This window comes from Lingula anatina, chromosome 7 (genome assembly GCF_051362555.1).
Source record: "Lingula anatina isolate TDL-2025a chromosome 7, LinAna3.0, whole genome shotgun sequence".
Classification (NCBI taxonomy): domain Eukaryota; kingdom Metazoa; phylum Brachiopoda; class Lingulata; order Lingulida; family Lingulidae; genus Lingula; species Lingula anatina.
The window spans coordinates 3,204,784-3,223,147 of NC_141773.1; the positions used below are offsets into that span (position 1 = coordinate 3,204,784).

At 35.7% G+C, this 18,364-nt stretch overlaps 2 protein-coding genes across 4 annotated transcripts; both read right to left on the bottom strand.

The window, feature by feature from the left end:
- Positions 1-581: 581 nt before the first annotated feature.
- Positions 582-5,820, bottom strand: LOC106177454 (monocarboxylate transporter 13). Of its 3 annotated transcripts, none has more exons than XM_087016852.1 (7): positions 4,866-5,820; positions 3,753-4,064; positions 3,375-3,552; positions 2,800-2,917; positions 2,331-2,556; positions 1,674-1,811; positions 582-1,328 (listed from the first exon to the last, which is right to left on the bottom strand). In XM_087016852.1, the coding sequence occupies exons 1-7, from the start codon at positions 5,017-5,019 to the stop codon at positions 1,177-1,179; spliced, it is 1,278 nt and encodes a 425-aa protein (XP_086872978.1). In that variant the 5' UTR covers positions 5,020-5,820; the 3' UTR covers positions 582-1,176. The 3 variants fall into 3 exon arrangements, with proteins under 3 accessions (XP_086872978.1, XP_013415672.2, XP_086872980.1); XM_013560218.2 differs by having other exon boundaries at positions 5,028-5,818; XM_087016854.1 differs by having other exon boundaries at positions 3,753-3,824; positions 4,866-5,818.
- Positions 5,821-6,347: 527 nt separating this feature from the next.
- On the bottom strand, positions 6,348-13,984 carry LOC147760619 (monocarboxylate transporter 13-like). The gene is made up of 7 exons (XM_087018534.1): positions 13,285-13,984; positions 12,195-12,506; positions 11,815-11,992; positions 11,224-11,341; positions 10,720-10,945; positions 10,283-10,420; positions 6,348-9,901 (listed from the first exon to the last, which is right to left on the bottom strand). Exons 1-7 carry the CDS (start codon positions 13,436-13,438, stop codon positions 9,738-9,740), a joined length of 1,290 nt encoding a protein of 429 aa, XP_086874660.1. The 5' UTR covers positions 13,439-13,984; the 3' UTR covers positions 6,348-9,737.
- Positions 13,985-18,364: the final 4,380 nt, after the last annotated feature.

The window sequence follows — 18,364 nt, forward strand, 5'->3', positions numbered from 1 at the left end:
CACTCGCCATTTACAAGTCTAGTGAATAAGCAAATGTATTTCAAACTAACGTTCTCGAATAATCCACAAGTCGCATTTACTACTATTAAATACACAAGAACAGCAATGTCATCTCTCTGTTGTCCAAACGTATTAAGTATTTGGTGGGGCGGGTCAATCGCAAAAAAAGTATTATCCACATCATCAGTGCTATTAAGACATATGATTTAACTACTGTAACATATCGTTTGACTGTCCTTCATTAGTTCAAGACCACGAAGGTTTCGGAACATCGTAATTTTGAATTATTATCTAATGACCATATGAACTAAGGTTGATAAGTTTGAGCAAATATTGATGGATAATGCACCCATCATTCGTTACTTCAAAAAAAAATTATTTTTCAAGTTTCAAGGAATGGAATTGTGATGGAATAAGAGCGACATTCTCAGTAAAGGGTCAAATTTCAACGGTACGTATATCACTCCACGCTTCTCACAGATGGACTTATTCACTCCTGTAATAGCTGACCTTGCCAGCAAGTTGCATATGCAATTTAAACAATGCCTTTTTTTATCATAAACACTGAACAACCATCAAGATTACTTTAAAATTCCTTTTTAATTTTAAAGTTCGTTACAAAATTGATATCTGCTGTGGTACTTCATCTTTCCCGGAATAAATGAGAAAATAGTTGATATTTCCGGTATGTACGGCGTGGGGGGGGGGGGGGGGGCACAGTCTGAAGGTTCTAAAATCCACAAAACTGCAACTATAGACTAACCTACCAGTACACCCCAATTTGAAATTAGGCAAAGTTTTTCGGAACAGTGACGGTGAAGAACGTTAGAATAACGATTTCTTAACGTTTGCTGATGGTCTAACCATATACATGTATATAAGCCTGTGAAAACCTTTGAGTGGTGCTCACATGAGCCAATTATCGGTATTTAGTGGATAACCACGTGTCCAGTCCTGAATCTTGATCATTCTGTTGTTAACCTTTATCCGACGAAAAACAGATTCGTTTTACTAGATATCACAGATATTTCTCTGACTTACTCACAAGTTGCCCAGCACGGATCAATACACAAGAACAGCAACGTCACAACTCTGTTGTCCACTCGTTAAAAGAAAGTATTTGGCTGGTCGAACTTGAATGGCTAAAAGTATTATACATCATCAATGCTATATGGTCTAACTACCGTTCTTCATTAGTTCGAGACCACGAAAGTTTCTCCACTTATTTATAAATATAAGAACACCTGTTCCTAGGGCAAACACGCCGAAACATGAAGCAATTGCCAGGAACACTGTGAAGTAGCTACCCGAAACATCTCGAACGTGACCTGAAGAAATAATATCAATATTAAAGCAAGCTATACTAAAGAAACTTTAAAATTTAATTTATACTAAATTGTTGTGTTAAAACACTCAACACCCCAGCAGCGTTTTAACTTCTAATAAGACTATACTTCAATCATAAAACAGACAAAAAATAGGTCGAAGGAGGAAAACATTGAAGATTAATATTTTTCAACAAGAAAAGGGAAAACAAATGCCGCATGTCCAGTCAAGATTTGTCAACCATTATTTTATATTTTTTACAAAGAGCTTTGATATATCTTTAAAGCAATGAGCATTTGCATCTAGCGTACGTGGATCATGTTGACATTTTAAAAACCTCATTCTACCTGCAAAATATGGTCCTACAGCATTCCCGATACCTTCACTGATGCGCATTGTCATGAATAACGTAGCGACATTCTCTCCGTCCATAATCTCATAGTTGACGGAAAAGTACACCAAACAGCCAAAGCTAAAACCGCATACTAAAAACATTTTGAAAATTAGTTCAATCATAAAAGATATTTTACCTTAAAGCACGCTAATATTTAATTTGGTCATGATTTATATTCAAAAAGGAATTATAAGAGCAATTTTAGGATTTTTTTGCTGGGTTTGAACATTAAAATTACAGCAAAACCTGATTACGAGTAATACACCATTGTTTTATTTAAATTTGATTTAAACCATAAAAGATATTTTACATTAAAGCACGCTCAAATTTAATTTGGTCATGATTTATATTCAAAAGAGGAATTTCAAGAATCTTCGGATTTTTTGCTGGATTTGAACATTTAAAAATTTTTTGCTGGATTTGTACATTTAAAAATACAGCAAAACCTGATTACGAGTAATACAACATTGTTTATTTCTTGGAGTACAACTGACATTGATTTAATCAATCAACACTAAAATTTACTATTAAAACAATTACAACTAACCTCTAACTGACTAAACTAAAAGTGAACAGTGAAATAAAAGAAAAAGAAAATAAAAACACTTACCGGCACCATATACAAATATGGCCGTCAAAGATGTAGAATATGCAGCAGCAATGTTAGTAATAATGAGTACCGTTGCTGCTACCAAGTTCACCACCAGCAAGTTTCCCTTGAGATAGTCCCCGACACAAGAGGATAACGCCTCACTAACCATGCCCATGATTCCGAAAATGGCCATTACATACCCTGCTTCGTCTTCCGTATAGCCAAGGTCAATGGTATGTTTTGGCTGAAAGAAAACTAGTGTTAAGTAAATGCTGTTTTTTATTAATAACTTTGACACATTTTAGCCCGTGTTAAAATAAAAATAAACAATCGCTTCATCCAGTTTTTAACTGGCCATCACTGTGTTGCGCTTGCGTTTACACAAAGAGTTTAAGAATATAAAAGAAGTTAAAATATTAAGACAAAGCTCGTGAACTGTTGAAGTTACTAAACTTGGTAAGGTTTTTTAACAACCCGAAATACTTACCAGTATTACAAAAGGCAAGCCATAAGCAAATCCTTTACAGCAGATTGCCACGGCCCATATGCCATAAATTCCCACTTTAGAACACGTAGACCAGGCTGGTTTCTGTAACAAACCTGATCTGAAAACAGGATCATTTGAAACAAATTATTTTTTTAATTTTGAAACCGACTTCTCTACCATATACGTTTAATTGCTTTAATTGTATACTTCAGGGTCACCAGCACCCTGGCCAGTCCTAACGAATAATGTCCATAGCTGAATATTTATCTTTTTTTATCGTATCAAAGCGGTATTTCTCTTTTGCAGGTTTCTATTTAATATTGAGTCAAATAGACTGCAAAACCAGAGTGTATTAAATCATTTTAAATATTTCATTTTATTCGGTTACGGCAGACTATGTATTGTAGACATGTCATTGTGTTTATTTCTAGGGAGGAAGAGAATATTGCACCTAGGCAAATTGCCTCCTGTTTGGGTGCAAAAGCGTAATTATAAATGTGTAAAAAATCTGCTGAAAAATCCTGATGCATCACGTTTTATGTGGCTACATCCAAGCGTGTCAAACTTCAACGCACTCTTTAATGGCACCCTTGTCCCGTACGTCTGATGACGTCACTGGAGGATTCCCGAATACCAGAAGTAGGAGAAGACCAAAACATGTTAAGATAGCTGCATAAACTCTAAACACTCCTCGCCACCCAAGTAATGTGGTTTCACACATCTTCGCGTTAACGTTATTAAAGATGGACCCTCCTGAAGAAAATTATAAAAGTTATCTCTATCATAGCAAAATTCAGGAGAGAGAGAGAGAGAGAGAGAGAGAGAGAGAAAAGAGATTTAGAGAGAGGTTAGATTTTACAAATTTTCTTATATGCTTGGATATCATAATATGGTAAAATCATTTTAATGTAAATGAATGTATTAGACGATGCTTCACTGTTGTGAGTACTCACCCAGATGTTCCATAACATTCAACGAAGTGACTGAAAACACGTGGAATCTATGTGTCCAAGGGAACCAAAGTGCTATAAATGAATAAGTACTTAGAGAACACAATCCATCTCCAGTTCCATATAAAATGCCAAAGGCTATGGCCACAGAATGGGGACCATTAGCAAAAGATGCCAGAACCAGTCCCAGCATTGTTAAAGATACCCCAACAGCTATAAACTGGCGAAGGCTAAGTTTTCCAGCCTCAGACAAAGCCATGAATACAAAGTTACTCAGTGAGATCTTAAATACACAATACACTGTAAAAGGTGCCCCTGAAAAACAGAGTGAATACAACTCAAATATATTTGATATTTATAAAGAACGAGACCAATGTTAATTGATAAAGGCTACTCTTTAAATGGCTGCGTGTCAATGTCTAATATTTTTAGCCCATAACCTGCCTCACCACAAAATACGAAAAGGTCATGTGATACAATGTTTTAGGTATGTTTATCAATGATTTGTATTTTTTAAGAAATGAAAAAAAAAAAAAAAAAAAAAAAAAAAAAAAAAGAAAAAAAGAAAAAGAAAAAAACAGGCGGCCATCTTGGATTTTGTCTGTTTCCATATAGGCAATTGCCATTTTCACATCATGGCTATTTTTGACCAGCAGACTGAGTTTCAAAATTATATATATATAATTCAGGTCTGTGTAAAACGGGGACACTAAACTCCTTAAAAAAAGCTTTTTTGGGGGATTTGCCGCTCACATACATAAATTATCTTTCCTTACTAACTTATTGTATTAAATTTGTAGTCTTTCCACACACTGTCTAGAATATATGAATACGAATATGCATTTGCATAAATATTTACACTTGGAAATGTAGATCTTAATATGTGTGGCGAGCAAAACTCATCAAAAGCAGTGTCATCCTCAAAAGCAGGGCGTCCTTAGGCATAAGTTTTTTCCATAGATTTTTTTTTTTATAATACGACAATGATAGAAATGCAGCATGTTTCATCTATGTAATTTAATATCATATCTGTCAACCCCCCCCCCCAAAAAAAAAAAAAAAAAAAAAAAAAAAAAAAAAAAAAACATATATATATATGTGTGTGTGTGTTCTCACCAAGCTGCGCAAGGGACGATTCCGGAAAATATTTATCCTGTTGAAAACATAAGATCATCGTCCCCCAGGATGCCTCAATGCCCGCTGAGGACGTAAATGACAGCACTGAAATCCCAAGTACCACCCAGCCTCTGTATATATCAGGAGATATCATCGCTATACCTAAGCAGGCTACAGATCACTTAACATCTCCTTTGTAAGCATTGACAGGTCTTCATTTTAGAGTTGATCTAAGTGTTGTCGTTTAAGTTTGGATGAATTCAGGACAAATGCTGTAATTGATTCCCAAGTGAACATTATTTGTCCAATTCAGATTGTTGTTCTTCGAGAACTCTAAATTTCCATTTGAGTCATAAACAGAAGAATTGCAGTCCAGTACAACATATTCTATGTAAATAGCCTGTGCTGTCGTTATCGTGCTTCTTTCCTCTAGTTTGATAATCCTGAATTACCAACAGTGGGTGCTCAGCTTTTTATGGATGAATCCAGATGGAAATAATACACCACTGGAGTGAACATCAGTTCATCTATACCTCAACAAGCGATATTTTATTCACGTTCTTGTAGGAGGCACCGGCGACCTAATCCGTGTAGTATCCTTGAGTGAGTGTCAAAAGATTATTCAAACAGCATTTCAAGACTACCGGTAGGCGAACTCTTTTCAAAATTTTTCTCGGTCTTTTAATCTGTTTTACTTTTCAGGTTTAAAATGAAATTAAAAAGTTTTTCATCCTTTTGTCTTGAAACATTAGCCCCATATATCCATAAAAGTATGAGTAAATGTCCACATCCTCACATTTTAACGGTTCGCTGCGTATATACAGTGCATTAAACCACGGCTAGCGCGTAGAACAAAAGACTCGGCCGTGCTGTATTCGACATACAAGCACGTCATGTACGAGTGCGTTCCACGGTCTGTAGCACTACTAGTGTAGTAGCCAATCAGAGGCCGTGGTTTAAGCCAGATACAACACTCGTCGCCAAGCTGTACGTGAAAATTACCCGTGTATTGTCTCGCCTGCGGCTCGCCAATACACTCGTAATATTTCACGTACAGCTCGGCGACTCGTATTGTATCTATCACTTCAATCTTGCGGTTTTCTTTTTTCAATAGCGTATGTGTATCAGACCGTCAGTGTAGACTGGCTGTGTGCGGGGTCATGTCGGCGGTATCACAAAGACATTAACATAGAGGTATCTGTCTTACTTAGAAATACATATCGCATTGCACGACATGAGTTCTTTTTGTGATATGGCCAACTATCATGCAACCCACATGAGTGTCTGTGTCTGTATTCCAAACTTACTGATTTATTTTCATATAACACTGACATGAGGATCCTTTTTGAGGAACGTAACCCTTTTAAAACGATAATTTGGAAAATATGGAGATCCAAAATAGGAAAAAAGCTGATAAATTATGATTTGGCAAAAACTATTCCAAATTAAATGTTAAGTCTGTATATTTACATTTGAATTTGTTATTTAAGAGTTAAGTTTTAATTTGTTAAAAAGGTAAGCATATTTTAGTTTGCTTAGCTTATGTTATTTCAGTTTGAATGCATTTTATTTCCTTTTTGTCTTAGTTCATGTAATTTGTTCTGTTGGTTCTTTTATGTAATATTGAAACATTCGCCTTCTCACGTGTGTCGCATATACATTTTCAGTACATAAATGTATTTAAAACTAACGTTCTTGAGTAATCCACAAGTCACATTTACTACTGTTAAATACACAAGAACGTCACCTCTCTGTCGTCCACAGTATTTGGTTGGGCGAGTCAATCGTAAAAGGTATTATCCACATCATCAATGCTATTAAGCCATGTGATTTAACTACTGTAACATATCGCACGACCGTTCTTCATAAGTTCTAGACCACGAAGGTTTCTCCACTTATTTATAAATATAAGAACACCTGTTCCTAGGGCAAACACGACGAAACATGAAGCAATTGCCAGGAACACCGTGAAGTAGCTACCCGAAACATCATGAATATAACCTGAAGAAATAACGATATAATTATTTTAGGGAACTATACCAAATAAAAGTTGCAATTTACTTCATTCTTGAAATGTAGTGTTAAAACACCCAATTAACACCCAAGAAGCCAAATTTCAACGGGTCAAATTCCAACGGTGCGCACATCACTATATCACTCCACGCTTCTCACAGCTGGACTTATTCACTCCTGTAATAGCTGACCTTGCCAGCAAGTTGCATATGCAATTTAAACAATTCACTTGTTTATCATAAACACTAAACATCTTTCAAGATTACTTTAAAATTCCTTTTTAATCATTTTGATTAAAACGACAATGCTCGTTACAGAATCGATATCCGAGAAAATGGTTGTTATTCCCGGTATGTACGGCGTGGGGGGGGGGGGGGGCACAGTCTGAAGGTTCTAAAATCCACACAACTGCAACTGTAGACTAACATACCAGTAGACCCCAATTTGAAAATAGGCTACGTTTCTCTTAACGTTTGCTGATGGTCTAACCATATACATGTATATAAGCCTATGAAAATCTTTGAGTGGTGCTCACATGAGCCAATTATGGGTATTTAGTGGATAACCGCGTCTCCTGTCCTGAATCTTGATCGCTCAGTGGGTAACCTTTACCCGACGAATAACAGATTCGTTTTTACTAGATATCACAGATATTTCTCCGACTTACTCACAAGTTGCCCAGCACGGATCAATAAACAAGAACTGCAACGTCACCACTCTGTTGTCCACTCGTATTTGGCTGGTCGAACTTGAATCGCCAAAAGTATTATCCACATCTTCAATGCTATAAGGCTGTTTCACAATCAGGTTGAACAATTAAATGTGGTTAATGTTGCAAGTGTCTGATAAATTAGCAATTTATGATTAGAGATTGCTGATAGACTGATATCAAAGACACTGTTCATAGGAGCAAAATAAAAAAGAATTATAATAATCGGACTACAATTTACAAAAAAAAGCCAATTACGTCTTCAAAAAGTACCTATTTTTAGCTGTTACGATGGGTCATTTGCAATTAAGGTCATAAATATGATGCACTAGCTTTTTATGTCAATGATTTATGGTGAATATGATATAGGTATGTAATTCCCACAACATATGTCTTCTCTTCTAGCAGGTTCTTCCAAAGAAATGTTCTGAGAAAAAATTATTTAACCATTTTGCTGAAACAGACTTTTGTACACATTTTACTTATTTTTGTTAATGCAATGAAAAACATGTCTGATAAGGCCACATATTACTTTGAAATCACCTACGTGATAATAATGATGAATTTACCATGTTATGACTTAAACATAATAAAGGAGTTGTGCATATGTAACCATTGTTAATAATGCCATGGTATTTATAATCATGAGCCCCTTGGTGTCTCCTAATTTTTGTAGTGTCCGTACCCCCCCCCCCCCCTCCCCATCTGTTTTATTTAGGAATCACAGCATATTCTGTCTGATTTTATTATTTTATGTATGTCCACACTGACATTTATTTTTCAGGGAGAAAATAGCACATTACCCCTTATTATGAAAAGATATGCAAGAATTTGGTGTCAAATGTAGTGTCCGTACCCCTACTGTAGTGTCCGTACCCCCAAGTTATACATTAACCATTGGATAACTGGCTACTTATTAATGATGATAAAACTTCAAAATATGGTACAAAATGTTGTTCTAAATTGTATAAAATACATTCATGTCCTATGATGTTTAGAAAAAACATTGTATATAAATGTATATTCGATAAAGTGATACTAATTAATAGGAGTCAGGCAAGACATTTTGCAAAAATATAATATTAGTAAAGATGCTCTTTGCATTCTAAATGAACAATATTGCTTCCAATATATTGCCTAATATAGCTAATTGCAAAATAATAAATTGTATATGGATTAATATTCTATGGATTAATGTATATGATATATGTTGAGGGGGTATGGACACTACAATACATGCATAATTAACAGAGGCATATTTATAATACGCTCAGTGGATGAAGTGTCAAACATGGATGACAATGAACAAAAGCCAAATAGGAAAAGAACATTTTTACTGTCAGCAAAAATAATTTGGAAAAAAACCCGTCAAAGAGCTTATAGTCATGCTGAAGCACGTAAGGAAGATGTTGAATGCACGTAACATAGCAGAGAAGCAAAAATAATGAAGAATCATCCAAGGCTGGCCCAGCAAGAAAGACTAAAGATGAGAGAAGAAATTAGGGCATACTGACAGAGAGTAAAGGAGAAGCAGAAACCCAACAATGCTGAAAACAGCAGAGCAAGAGGTGCAAATTAACGAGAGATGAAAAAGAAGAAAAGACTCGAAAAACAAGAATCAAGACTGAAACAAAAATAAATAAATAAATAAATAAATAAATAAGACCAAGCAACAGGAAGAAAACGTTTAAATTAGTCTGGTGAATGAAAGTAAAACTGAATGACACACAACCAAGCACCAGCATCCACTGAAAAACGTGCTGTGGTGTTTCTCCAAAAAACATTTTGATTAATACATGTACTTGTATCCTTTTGGTTAAAGTACTGTTGTTATATATTTACATTGATATTTTTAGAATGTTGGCAAACATAACTGGTAAACAATATGATATTTCAGTTACAAAAGCATCAGTTACTTGAATGTGTAGTGTCCGTACCACCCAATCATAGCCTAAGAGGCGTTCTGTTAATTTGAACGTAACACAAAAAAAAAATAATTAATATTGTGTTCTTAAAATGTTGGATGTCATAGTTAAGATGTTATCCTTTTTATCTGTTACAAAATTAAACAAATGCATCAGAGTTCATTTTTCTCTCAATGTGACCCCTATTTTGTACCCCTGATTGTGAAACAGCCGTATATGCTCTAACTACTGTAACATCGCACTACCGTTCTTCATCAGTTCTAGACCACGAAGGTTTCTCCACTTATTTATAAATATAAGAATACCTGATCCTAGAGCAAACACGCCGAAACATGAAGCAGTTGTCAAAAACACTGTGAAGTAGCTACCAGAAACATCACGCACGTGACCTGAAGAAATAATATTAATATTTAAGCGAGCTATACTAAAGAAACTTTAAAATTTAATTTATACTTAAATTGTAGTACTGAGACATCCAACAGCCCAGCAGCGTTTTAACTTCTAATAAGACTATACTTAAATCATAACTAATTTGGAAAAAATAGGTAGGAAAACATTGAAGGTTACTATCGTTCAACAAGAAAAGGAAAAACAAATGCCGCATGTCCATTGAAGTCTTTAATTGAAGCAACGAAACATTCAAGATTTGTCAATCATTATTTCATATCTTACATAACTTAGATCAAAGAGATTTAATTTATTTTTAAAGCAATGAACCTTTGCATCTAGCGTACGTGGATCATGTTGTCATTTTGAATACCTAATCCTACCTGCAAAATATGGTCCTACAGCAGCCCCGATACCTTCACTGATGCGCATTGTCATGAATAATGTAGCGACATTCTCTCCGTCCATGATCTCATAGTTGACGGAAAAGTACACGAAACAGCCAAAGCTAAAACCGGATACTAAAAGACATTTTGAAATTTGTTTTAAACCAAAAGATATTTTTACTTTAAAGCACGCTGTTGGTCATTATTTATATTCATAAAGGAATTCTAAGAGCAATGCTTGGATTTTTCACAGCAAAACCTGATTACGAGTGTCACAACATTGTTTTATTTCTTGGAGTACAACTGACATATATTTAATCAATCAACACTAAAAATTACTATCAAAAACAATTATAACTAACTTCTAAAGAGGCCAGATGATTAAAGTGAACAGTGAAATAAAAGAAAAAGAAAAGTAAAATAAAAACACTTACCGGCACCATATACAAATATGGCCGTCAAAGATGTAGAATATGCTGAAGCAATATTGTTGATAATGAGTACCGTAGCTGCTACCAGGTTCACCACCAGCAAGTTCCCCTTGAGATAGTCCCCGACACAAGAGGATAACGCCTCACTAACCATGCCCATGGTCCCGAAAATGGCCATCACATACCCTGCTTCGTCTTCCGTATAGCCAAGGTCAATAGTATGTTTTGGCTGAAAGAAAACTAGTTCTAAGTAAATGCTGATTTTTATTAATAACTTTGACATATTTTAGCCCGTGTTAAAATAAAAATTAATAATTCCTTCATGCAGTTTTTATCTGGCCATCGCTGTGTTGCGTTTAACAGCACAGCGATACTATTATCCTAGTCCAATTAAACAATGAGTTAAAGAACAGATAAGAAGTCAAAATATTAAGACCAAGTTTGTTAACTGCTGAAGTTACTAAACTTTAAAATTGGTAACGTTTTTAAGCCACCCGAAATACTTACCAGTGTTACAAAAGGCAAGCCATAACCGAATCCTTTACAGCACACTGCCATGGCCCATATGCCATAAATGCCCACTTTAGAACACGTAGACCAGGGTGGTTTCTGTAACAAACCTGATCTGAAAACAGGAAAATGTGAAACAATTATTTTTTTTATTTCGAAACTGACTTCTTTTCAATATACGTTTAATTGCTTTAATTGCTGCAAATGTACACCTAAGGGTCACCGGCACCCTAGCCAGTCCTTACGAATAATCTCCATGGCTGAAGCCTTTATTTATCTTATTTTTATCACATCAAAGCGCTATTCCTATTTCTCAGGTTTCTATTTAATATTGAGTGAAATAGACTGCAAAACCAGAGAGTATTAAATTATTTAAAATATTTTATTTTATTCGGTTACGGCAGACTAATGTATTGTAGACTTGGTATTGTGTTTATTTCTAGGGAGGAAGAGCATATTGCTCCTAGGCAAATTGCCTCCTGCTTGAGTGCAAAAGCGTAATTATAAATGTGTAAAAAAATCTGCAGAAAAATTCTTATGTATCACGTTTTATGTGGCTACACCCAAGCGTGTCAAACTTCAACGCACTCTTTACTGGCACCCTTGTCCCGTACGTCTGATGACGTCATTGGAGGATTCCCGAATACCAGAAGTAGGAGAAGACCTAAACATGTTAAGGTAGCTGCATAAACTCTAAACACTCCTCGCCACCCCAGTAATGTGGTTTCACACATCTTCGCGTTAACGTTATTAAAGATTGACCCTCCTGAAAAAAATTATAAAAGTTATCTCTATCATAGCAAAATTCAAGAGAAAGAAAGAAAGAAAGAGAGAGAGGGTGAGAAAAGAGATTTAGAGAGAGGTTAGATTTAATAGGTTTTATTATATGCTTAGATATCATAATATGGTAATATTATTTCAATGTAAATAAATGTATTAGACGATGCTTCACTGCTGTGACTACTTACCCAGATGTTCCATTACATTCAACGCACTGGTTGAAAACACGTGGAATCTATGTGTCCAAGGGAACCAAAGTGCTATAAGTGAATACATACTTATACAACACAACCCATCTCCAGTTCCATATATAATGCCAAAGGCTATGGCCACAGAATGGGGACCATTAGCAAAAGATGCCAGAATCAGTCCCAGCACTGTTAAAGATACCCCGACGGCTATAAACTGGCGAAGGCTAAGTTTTCCAGCCCCAGACAAAGCCATGAATACTAGGTTACTCAGTGACATCTTAAATACACAGTACACTGTAAAAGGTATCCCTGAAAAACAGAAGTGAATGCAACTCGAATATATCTGATACTTAATAAAGAACGAGACCAATGTTAATTGATAAAGGCTACTCTTTAAATGGCTGCGTGTCAATGTCCAATATTTTTTAGCCCATAACCTGCCTCACCAGAAAATACGAAAGGGTCACGTGATACACAATGTTAAAAGTATTTTTATCAATGATTTGTATTCTTAGAAAAAAAAATGACAAAAAAAAAAAAAAAAAAAACAGGCGGCCATCTTCGATTATGTCCGTTTCCATGGTTACGTAGGCAATTGCCATTTCCACATCATGGCTTACCTACACCAGCAGACCTTGAGTTTTAAATTGATATATAATTCAGGTCTGTTTAAAACGAAGACATTTAACTCCTTAAATAAAGCACTTTTTGGGGATTTGCCACCCCCCTATATGAATTATCTTTCCTTGCTAAGTTATTGTATTATATTTGTTATCTTTCCACACACTGTCAAGAACATTTGAATAGAAATATGCATTTGCATAAATTATTTACTATGACGTACACTTGGAGATGTAGATCTTAATATGTGTCGCAGGCAAAACTAAGCAAATGCAGGGTCAACGTCAAAAGCAGAGCATCCTTGGGCTAAAGTTTTTAAATTAGATATTTCTTTAATATGACAATGATAGAAATGCGTCATATTTTATCATTGTTTTTAATATCATATCTATCGACCTCCCCCCCCCCCCCAAAAAAAAAAAAATAATAATAATAATAAAAAATACAAATTCAGAAATGTTCTCACCAAGCTGCGCAAGGGACGATTCCGGAAAATATTTATCCTGTCGAAAACATAAGATCATCGTCCCCCAGGATGCCTCAATGCCCGCTGAGGACGTAAATGATAGAATTGAAATCCCAAGTACCACCCAGCCTATGTATATATCAGGAGATACCATCGTTATAACTAATCAGGCTACATATCACTTGATACGTCCTTTGTAAGAATGTGACAGTTCTTTGCTTTAGAGCTAGTCCGTGTGCTGCCGTTTACTTTTGGATGAATTCAGGAATAATTGATCCCCAAATGAACATTATTTGTACCAATCAGATTGCTGTTTCTCACGAACTCTAAATTTCCATTTGAGTCACAAATAGAAGAATTTCAATCCGGTACAACATAATGTCTGTAAATACCCGGAGCTATCGTTGTCTTGCTTCTTTGTTCTAGTTTGATAATCGTGAATTTCCAAGAGTGGGTGCTCAACATTTTATAGATGAATCCATGGAAATAATACACCACTGGAGTGAACATCAGTTCATCTATGCCGCGACGAGAGACATTTTATTTACCCATTCTTGTAGGAGGCACAGTTGACCTGATCCATGTAGTATCCTTTAGTGAGTGTCAAAGGTTTCAAACCGTAATTCAAGACTCGGTGAACTCTTTTCAACATTTTTTGCGCTCTATTAATCCATTTAACTTTTCAGGTTAAAAATGAAATAAAAAAGTTTCCCGTCCTTACGTCTTGAATCATTAGCCCCATAAATCCACAAAAGTATGACTAAATGTTCACATCCTCAAACGTAAACGGTTCACCGCATATATTCAGTACATTCAATATTGCGGTTTTCTTTTTTCAATTGCGTATGTGTAACAGACCGTCAGTGTAGACTGGCTGTGTGCGGGGTCATGTGGGCGGTATCACAAAGACATTAACATAGAGGTATCTGCCTTACCAAGAAATACATATCGCATTGCATAATAAGCGTTCTTTTTGTGGGCAAACATCATGCAACCCGCATGAGTGTCTATGTCTGTATTCCAATGTTACTGATTCATGTTCATACCGTATTTGTATGTATATTGGATATAATTAATATGCATTGGACTGCATGCAAACTTATCAACAACAGCTCTGTGTTGTTTACAATGATTTATTATGAACAAAACAAACTGTACTCCAGAGCAATGCTGACAACTGTAAAGAAAAACAAATGATGTAAAAATGAATTATAAAATGATCTCATATCATGAACGTCTGTGTTCTTTACATAAATATCTCATAGATTTTGCGGATATTCTTTATACAAGTCTTAAAGAATAGTCCTTCAACTCTATAATTCTTAAGTAGCATCTTTACTTAAAAGTTACACATAATCTCAATTATAAACATCTTGCCGACTTTGGGATTTTGTAGGCAAGAATGCAAGCAACTGGATTCTAAATGTGCCAGCTATTGACTAGCGCAACTACCACAATGAAAAATGCACTGTAATAACTTGTAACTTTAAACCTAAATTTGAGAAAACGCTCAAAATGCACAAGTAGTATTGTTAGGCTTTATCAACAAGTTTTAACAATATATCACATCATGCCATGACAATCCCATATACTGCCTTGATTGGTTTGCCTTTTCTCATTTGTGTTATTTAAGAGTTTTGTTTAATTAAGTTGTAAAGCTAAGTATATTTTAGTTTCTTTAGTTCATGTCATTTCATCACAATGTTCTTTAATTATTTCTTTTAAATCTTAGTCCATGTAATTTTTTCTGTTAGTTCATTTACATTATTTTGATTCGCTCTCTCACGTGTATGGCATATATATTTACAATTGAATTTGTTATTTAAGAGTTAAGTTTTATTTGTTATTTAAGAGTTTAGTTTTACTTTGTTAAAAGGATTAAGTATATTTTAGTTTGCTTAGTTTAGGTTATTCTATTACATATAGTTTAACTACTGTAACATATCGCACGACCGCTCTTCATCAGTTCTAGACCACGAAGGTTTCTCCATTTATTTATAGATATAAGAACACCTGTTCCTAGGGCAAACACGCCGAAACATGAAGCAATTGCCAGGAACACCGTGAAGTAGCTACCCGAAACATCACAGACGTAACCTGGAGAAATAACGGTAATAATATTTAAGCGAGCTATACCAAAGAAACTTTACAATTTACTTGATACTTGAATTGTAGTGTTTAAACACTCAATTAACACCCCAGGAGCGTTTTAACTTCCAATAAGACTATACTTCAACCACAGCTGATAAAGACAAAAAATGGGTCGAAGTTAATGTTTTTCAAAGAGAAAAAGAAAAACAAATGTCGTGCGTCCACTGAGGTCTTTAAACAAAAACAGCAAAACATATTATATCTGTCAACAATGATTTAATTTTTACATAACTTGGGGCAAATATATTTGTTTTTGAAAGAAGGTTAGGTTGGCCATGTTGCCATTCTAAAAAAACAAATTCTACCTGCCAAATATGGTCCAACAGCAGCTCCGATACCTTTACTAAACCGCATTGTCATGAATAATGTAGCGACATTCTCTCCGTCCATGATCTCATAGTTGACGGAAAAGTACACCATAAAGCCAACGCTAAAACCTGATACTAAAAAACATTTTGAAAATTGTTTCAATCATAAAAGATATTTTACCTTAAAGCACGCTCAAATTTAATTTGTTCATGATTTATATTCAAAAAGGAATTCTAAGAGCAATGTTAGAATTTATTGCTGGGTTTGAACATTTAAAATTACAGCAAAAACCTGATTACGAGTAATACGCCATTGTTTTATTTCTGGGAGTACAATTGACATCGATGCAATCAATCAACGCTAAAAGTACTTGCACAGACAATTACAGCTACCCTGGGGCCGGTTTCACAAAGCAGTAGTTAGTTAGAACAACTAACTACTGAACTACCTCGCTAACGAGCAAACTTAGCGATTTTCGAGGGGTGTTTCACGAAGCAGTCGTTAACTCATCGCTAAGTTCAGTCGTAAAGTTCGGTCGTTAGTTCTCTCGTTACTCTCCGTAGTCTCGAAACCGTCTGCCGGAAGTGGAACTCTTGCGTAAAAGTGTCACGAAAGCACTAACTCTCCAATTTTTGGTGGCTGAAAATGCATAAGAACGTCTGCTTTGAGGTCGTCGTAAAGGATCTCCACCACCTTTTTGCCGCTCTTTTTGTCACAGCTAGGCGCAACCTCTTGTAAATTGCATCATCGTGTGTATATTCTAATAGATTCTGCCTTTCATGAAAACGTCGTAGTCTACGTTGCCGTCTGGCGGTACGGATAGCAAGAAAAGTAGCCGCCATATTGGATACAAAGACAAACGACAGACAACGGTAACTAAGCAACCTTTTTATTTCACTCATTACGCATGCGTACGATGAAACTCTAGAGTTAGCGACTGGTCTGACCAGTCGTTAAATATCCAAGGCAACAACGAGACAATAACGAGCGAGAGAACTAGCGACTGCTTCGTGAAACGGCACTATAACTAGCGAGAGGCTAACTACCGATCGCTAACTAACTACTGCTTTGTGAAACCGGCCCCTGTATAGACGCCTGATAATAAAAGTGAACAGTGAAATATAAGGCTCTGTTCTCACAACTTTTAGATCGATCTATCACCGCGGGGAGTCTCACTAGATTACTGTCAGATAATCCCCCTCAAGTGTCCGTCCCCGCCTACTACAAGCTTTAAGGGGTAATTAACTTTCGTGTCCGCCCGGCTGACAGCTATTTAGCGTGAACCCCCAGGGAGTTAGGTCGATCCAATGTAGGTCGATCTAATCTATGAGAATGGGGTGTAAGACAAAGAAAAGAAAAATAAAAACACTTACCGGCACCATATACAAATATGGCCGTCAAAGATGTAGAATATGCTGCAGCAATATTATTAATAATGAGTACCGTAGCTGCTACCAAGTTCACCGCCATCAAGTTCCCTTTGAGGAAATCCCCGACAAAAGAGGATAACGCCTCACCAACCATACCCATGATCCCGAAAATGGCCATTACATACCCTGCTTCGTCTTTTGTATAGCCTAGGTCAGTCGTATGCTTTGGCTGCAGAAAATGAGCGACAATTAAATGCTGGTCTTTCGAATAATAAAGCTGACATTTTAGCCCGCAGTAAATTAAAGAAATTATTATACTGATGCACCTATGAAGAACTTCTATAATAATGTATATTGGATTAGATATTGCATCTTAATGGTAGATCTCCATAGATGCATCGGTATTATAACTTATTTTCTTCTTTAATATCTATACGGTGATTTGATATGGCTATCGCTGAGGCGTGTTTAGCGTTTAGCAGCACAGTGATACTGTTAACTTTTAGACCAATTACACAAAAGGGCTAAAGAAACAAAAAGTAGTCAAAACATAAGGACCAAGCTTGTGAACTGTTGAAGCTACTAAACTTTGAAATTATTAAGGTCTTTTAGCCACCCGATATACTTACCAGTATTACAGAAGGCAAAATATAACCGAATCCTTTACAGCAGGCTGCCATGGCCCATAAGCCATGAATGCCCACTTTAGAACACGTAGACCAGGGTGGTTTCTGTAACAAACCTGATCTGAAAAAAAAAGGATCATTTGAAATAGATAGTTTTGAATTTTGAAACAGACTTCTCTTCAATATAATTGCTATAATTGCTGGTCGTAATGAATGGTCTCCATGGATGAAGACTTTATTTATCTTGTTTCTATCATATCAAAGCGGGATTCATCTTTCGCAGGTTTCTATTCAGCATTGAGCGACATAAACAGTAAATTCAGTCAGTGAATTATTTAAAATATTTTGTCATTTTATTCGGTCACGGCAGAATAGTGAATTGTACACATGGCATTGTTTTTTTTTTTTTTTTTTTTTTTTTTTTTGATTTTTTTTTTTCTAGTACGGAAGAGCATATTGCACCTAAGAAAATTGCTTCCTGTTTTTGTGCATAATTGTAACTATTCATGTGTAATAAAAAAAACTTCCGTTTAAAAAAATCTAGTGTATCAAGTGTTTTAAGTGGTCGTGTCTCTGTACATCAAACATCAACCCACTCTTTATTGGTGCCTTTGCCCCGTTCAT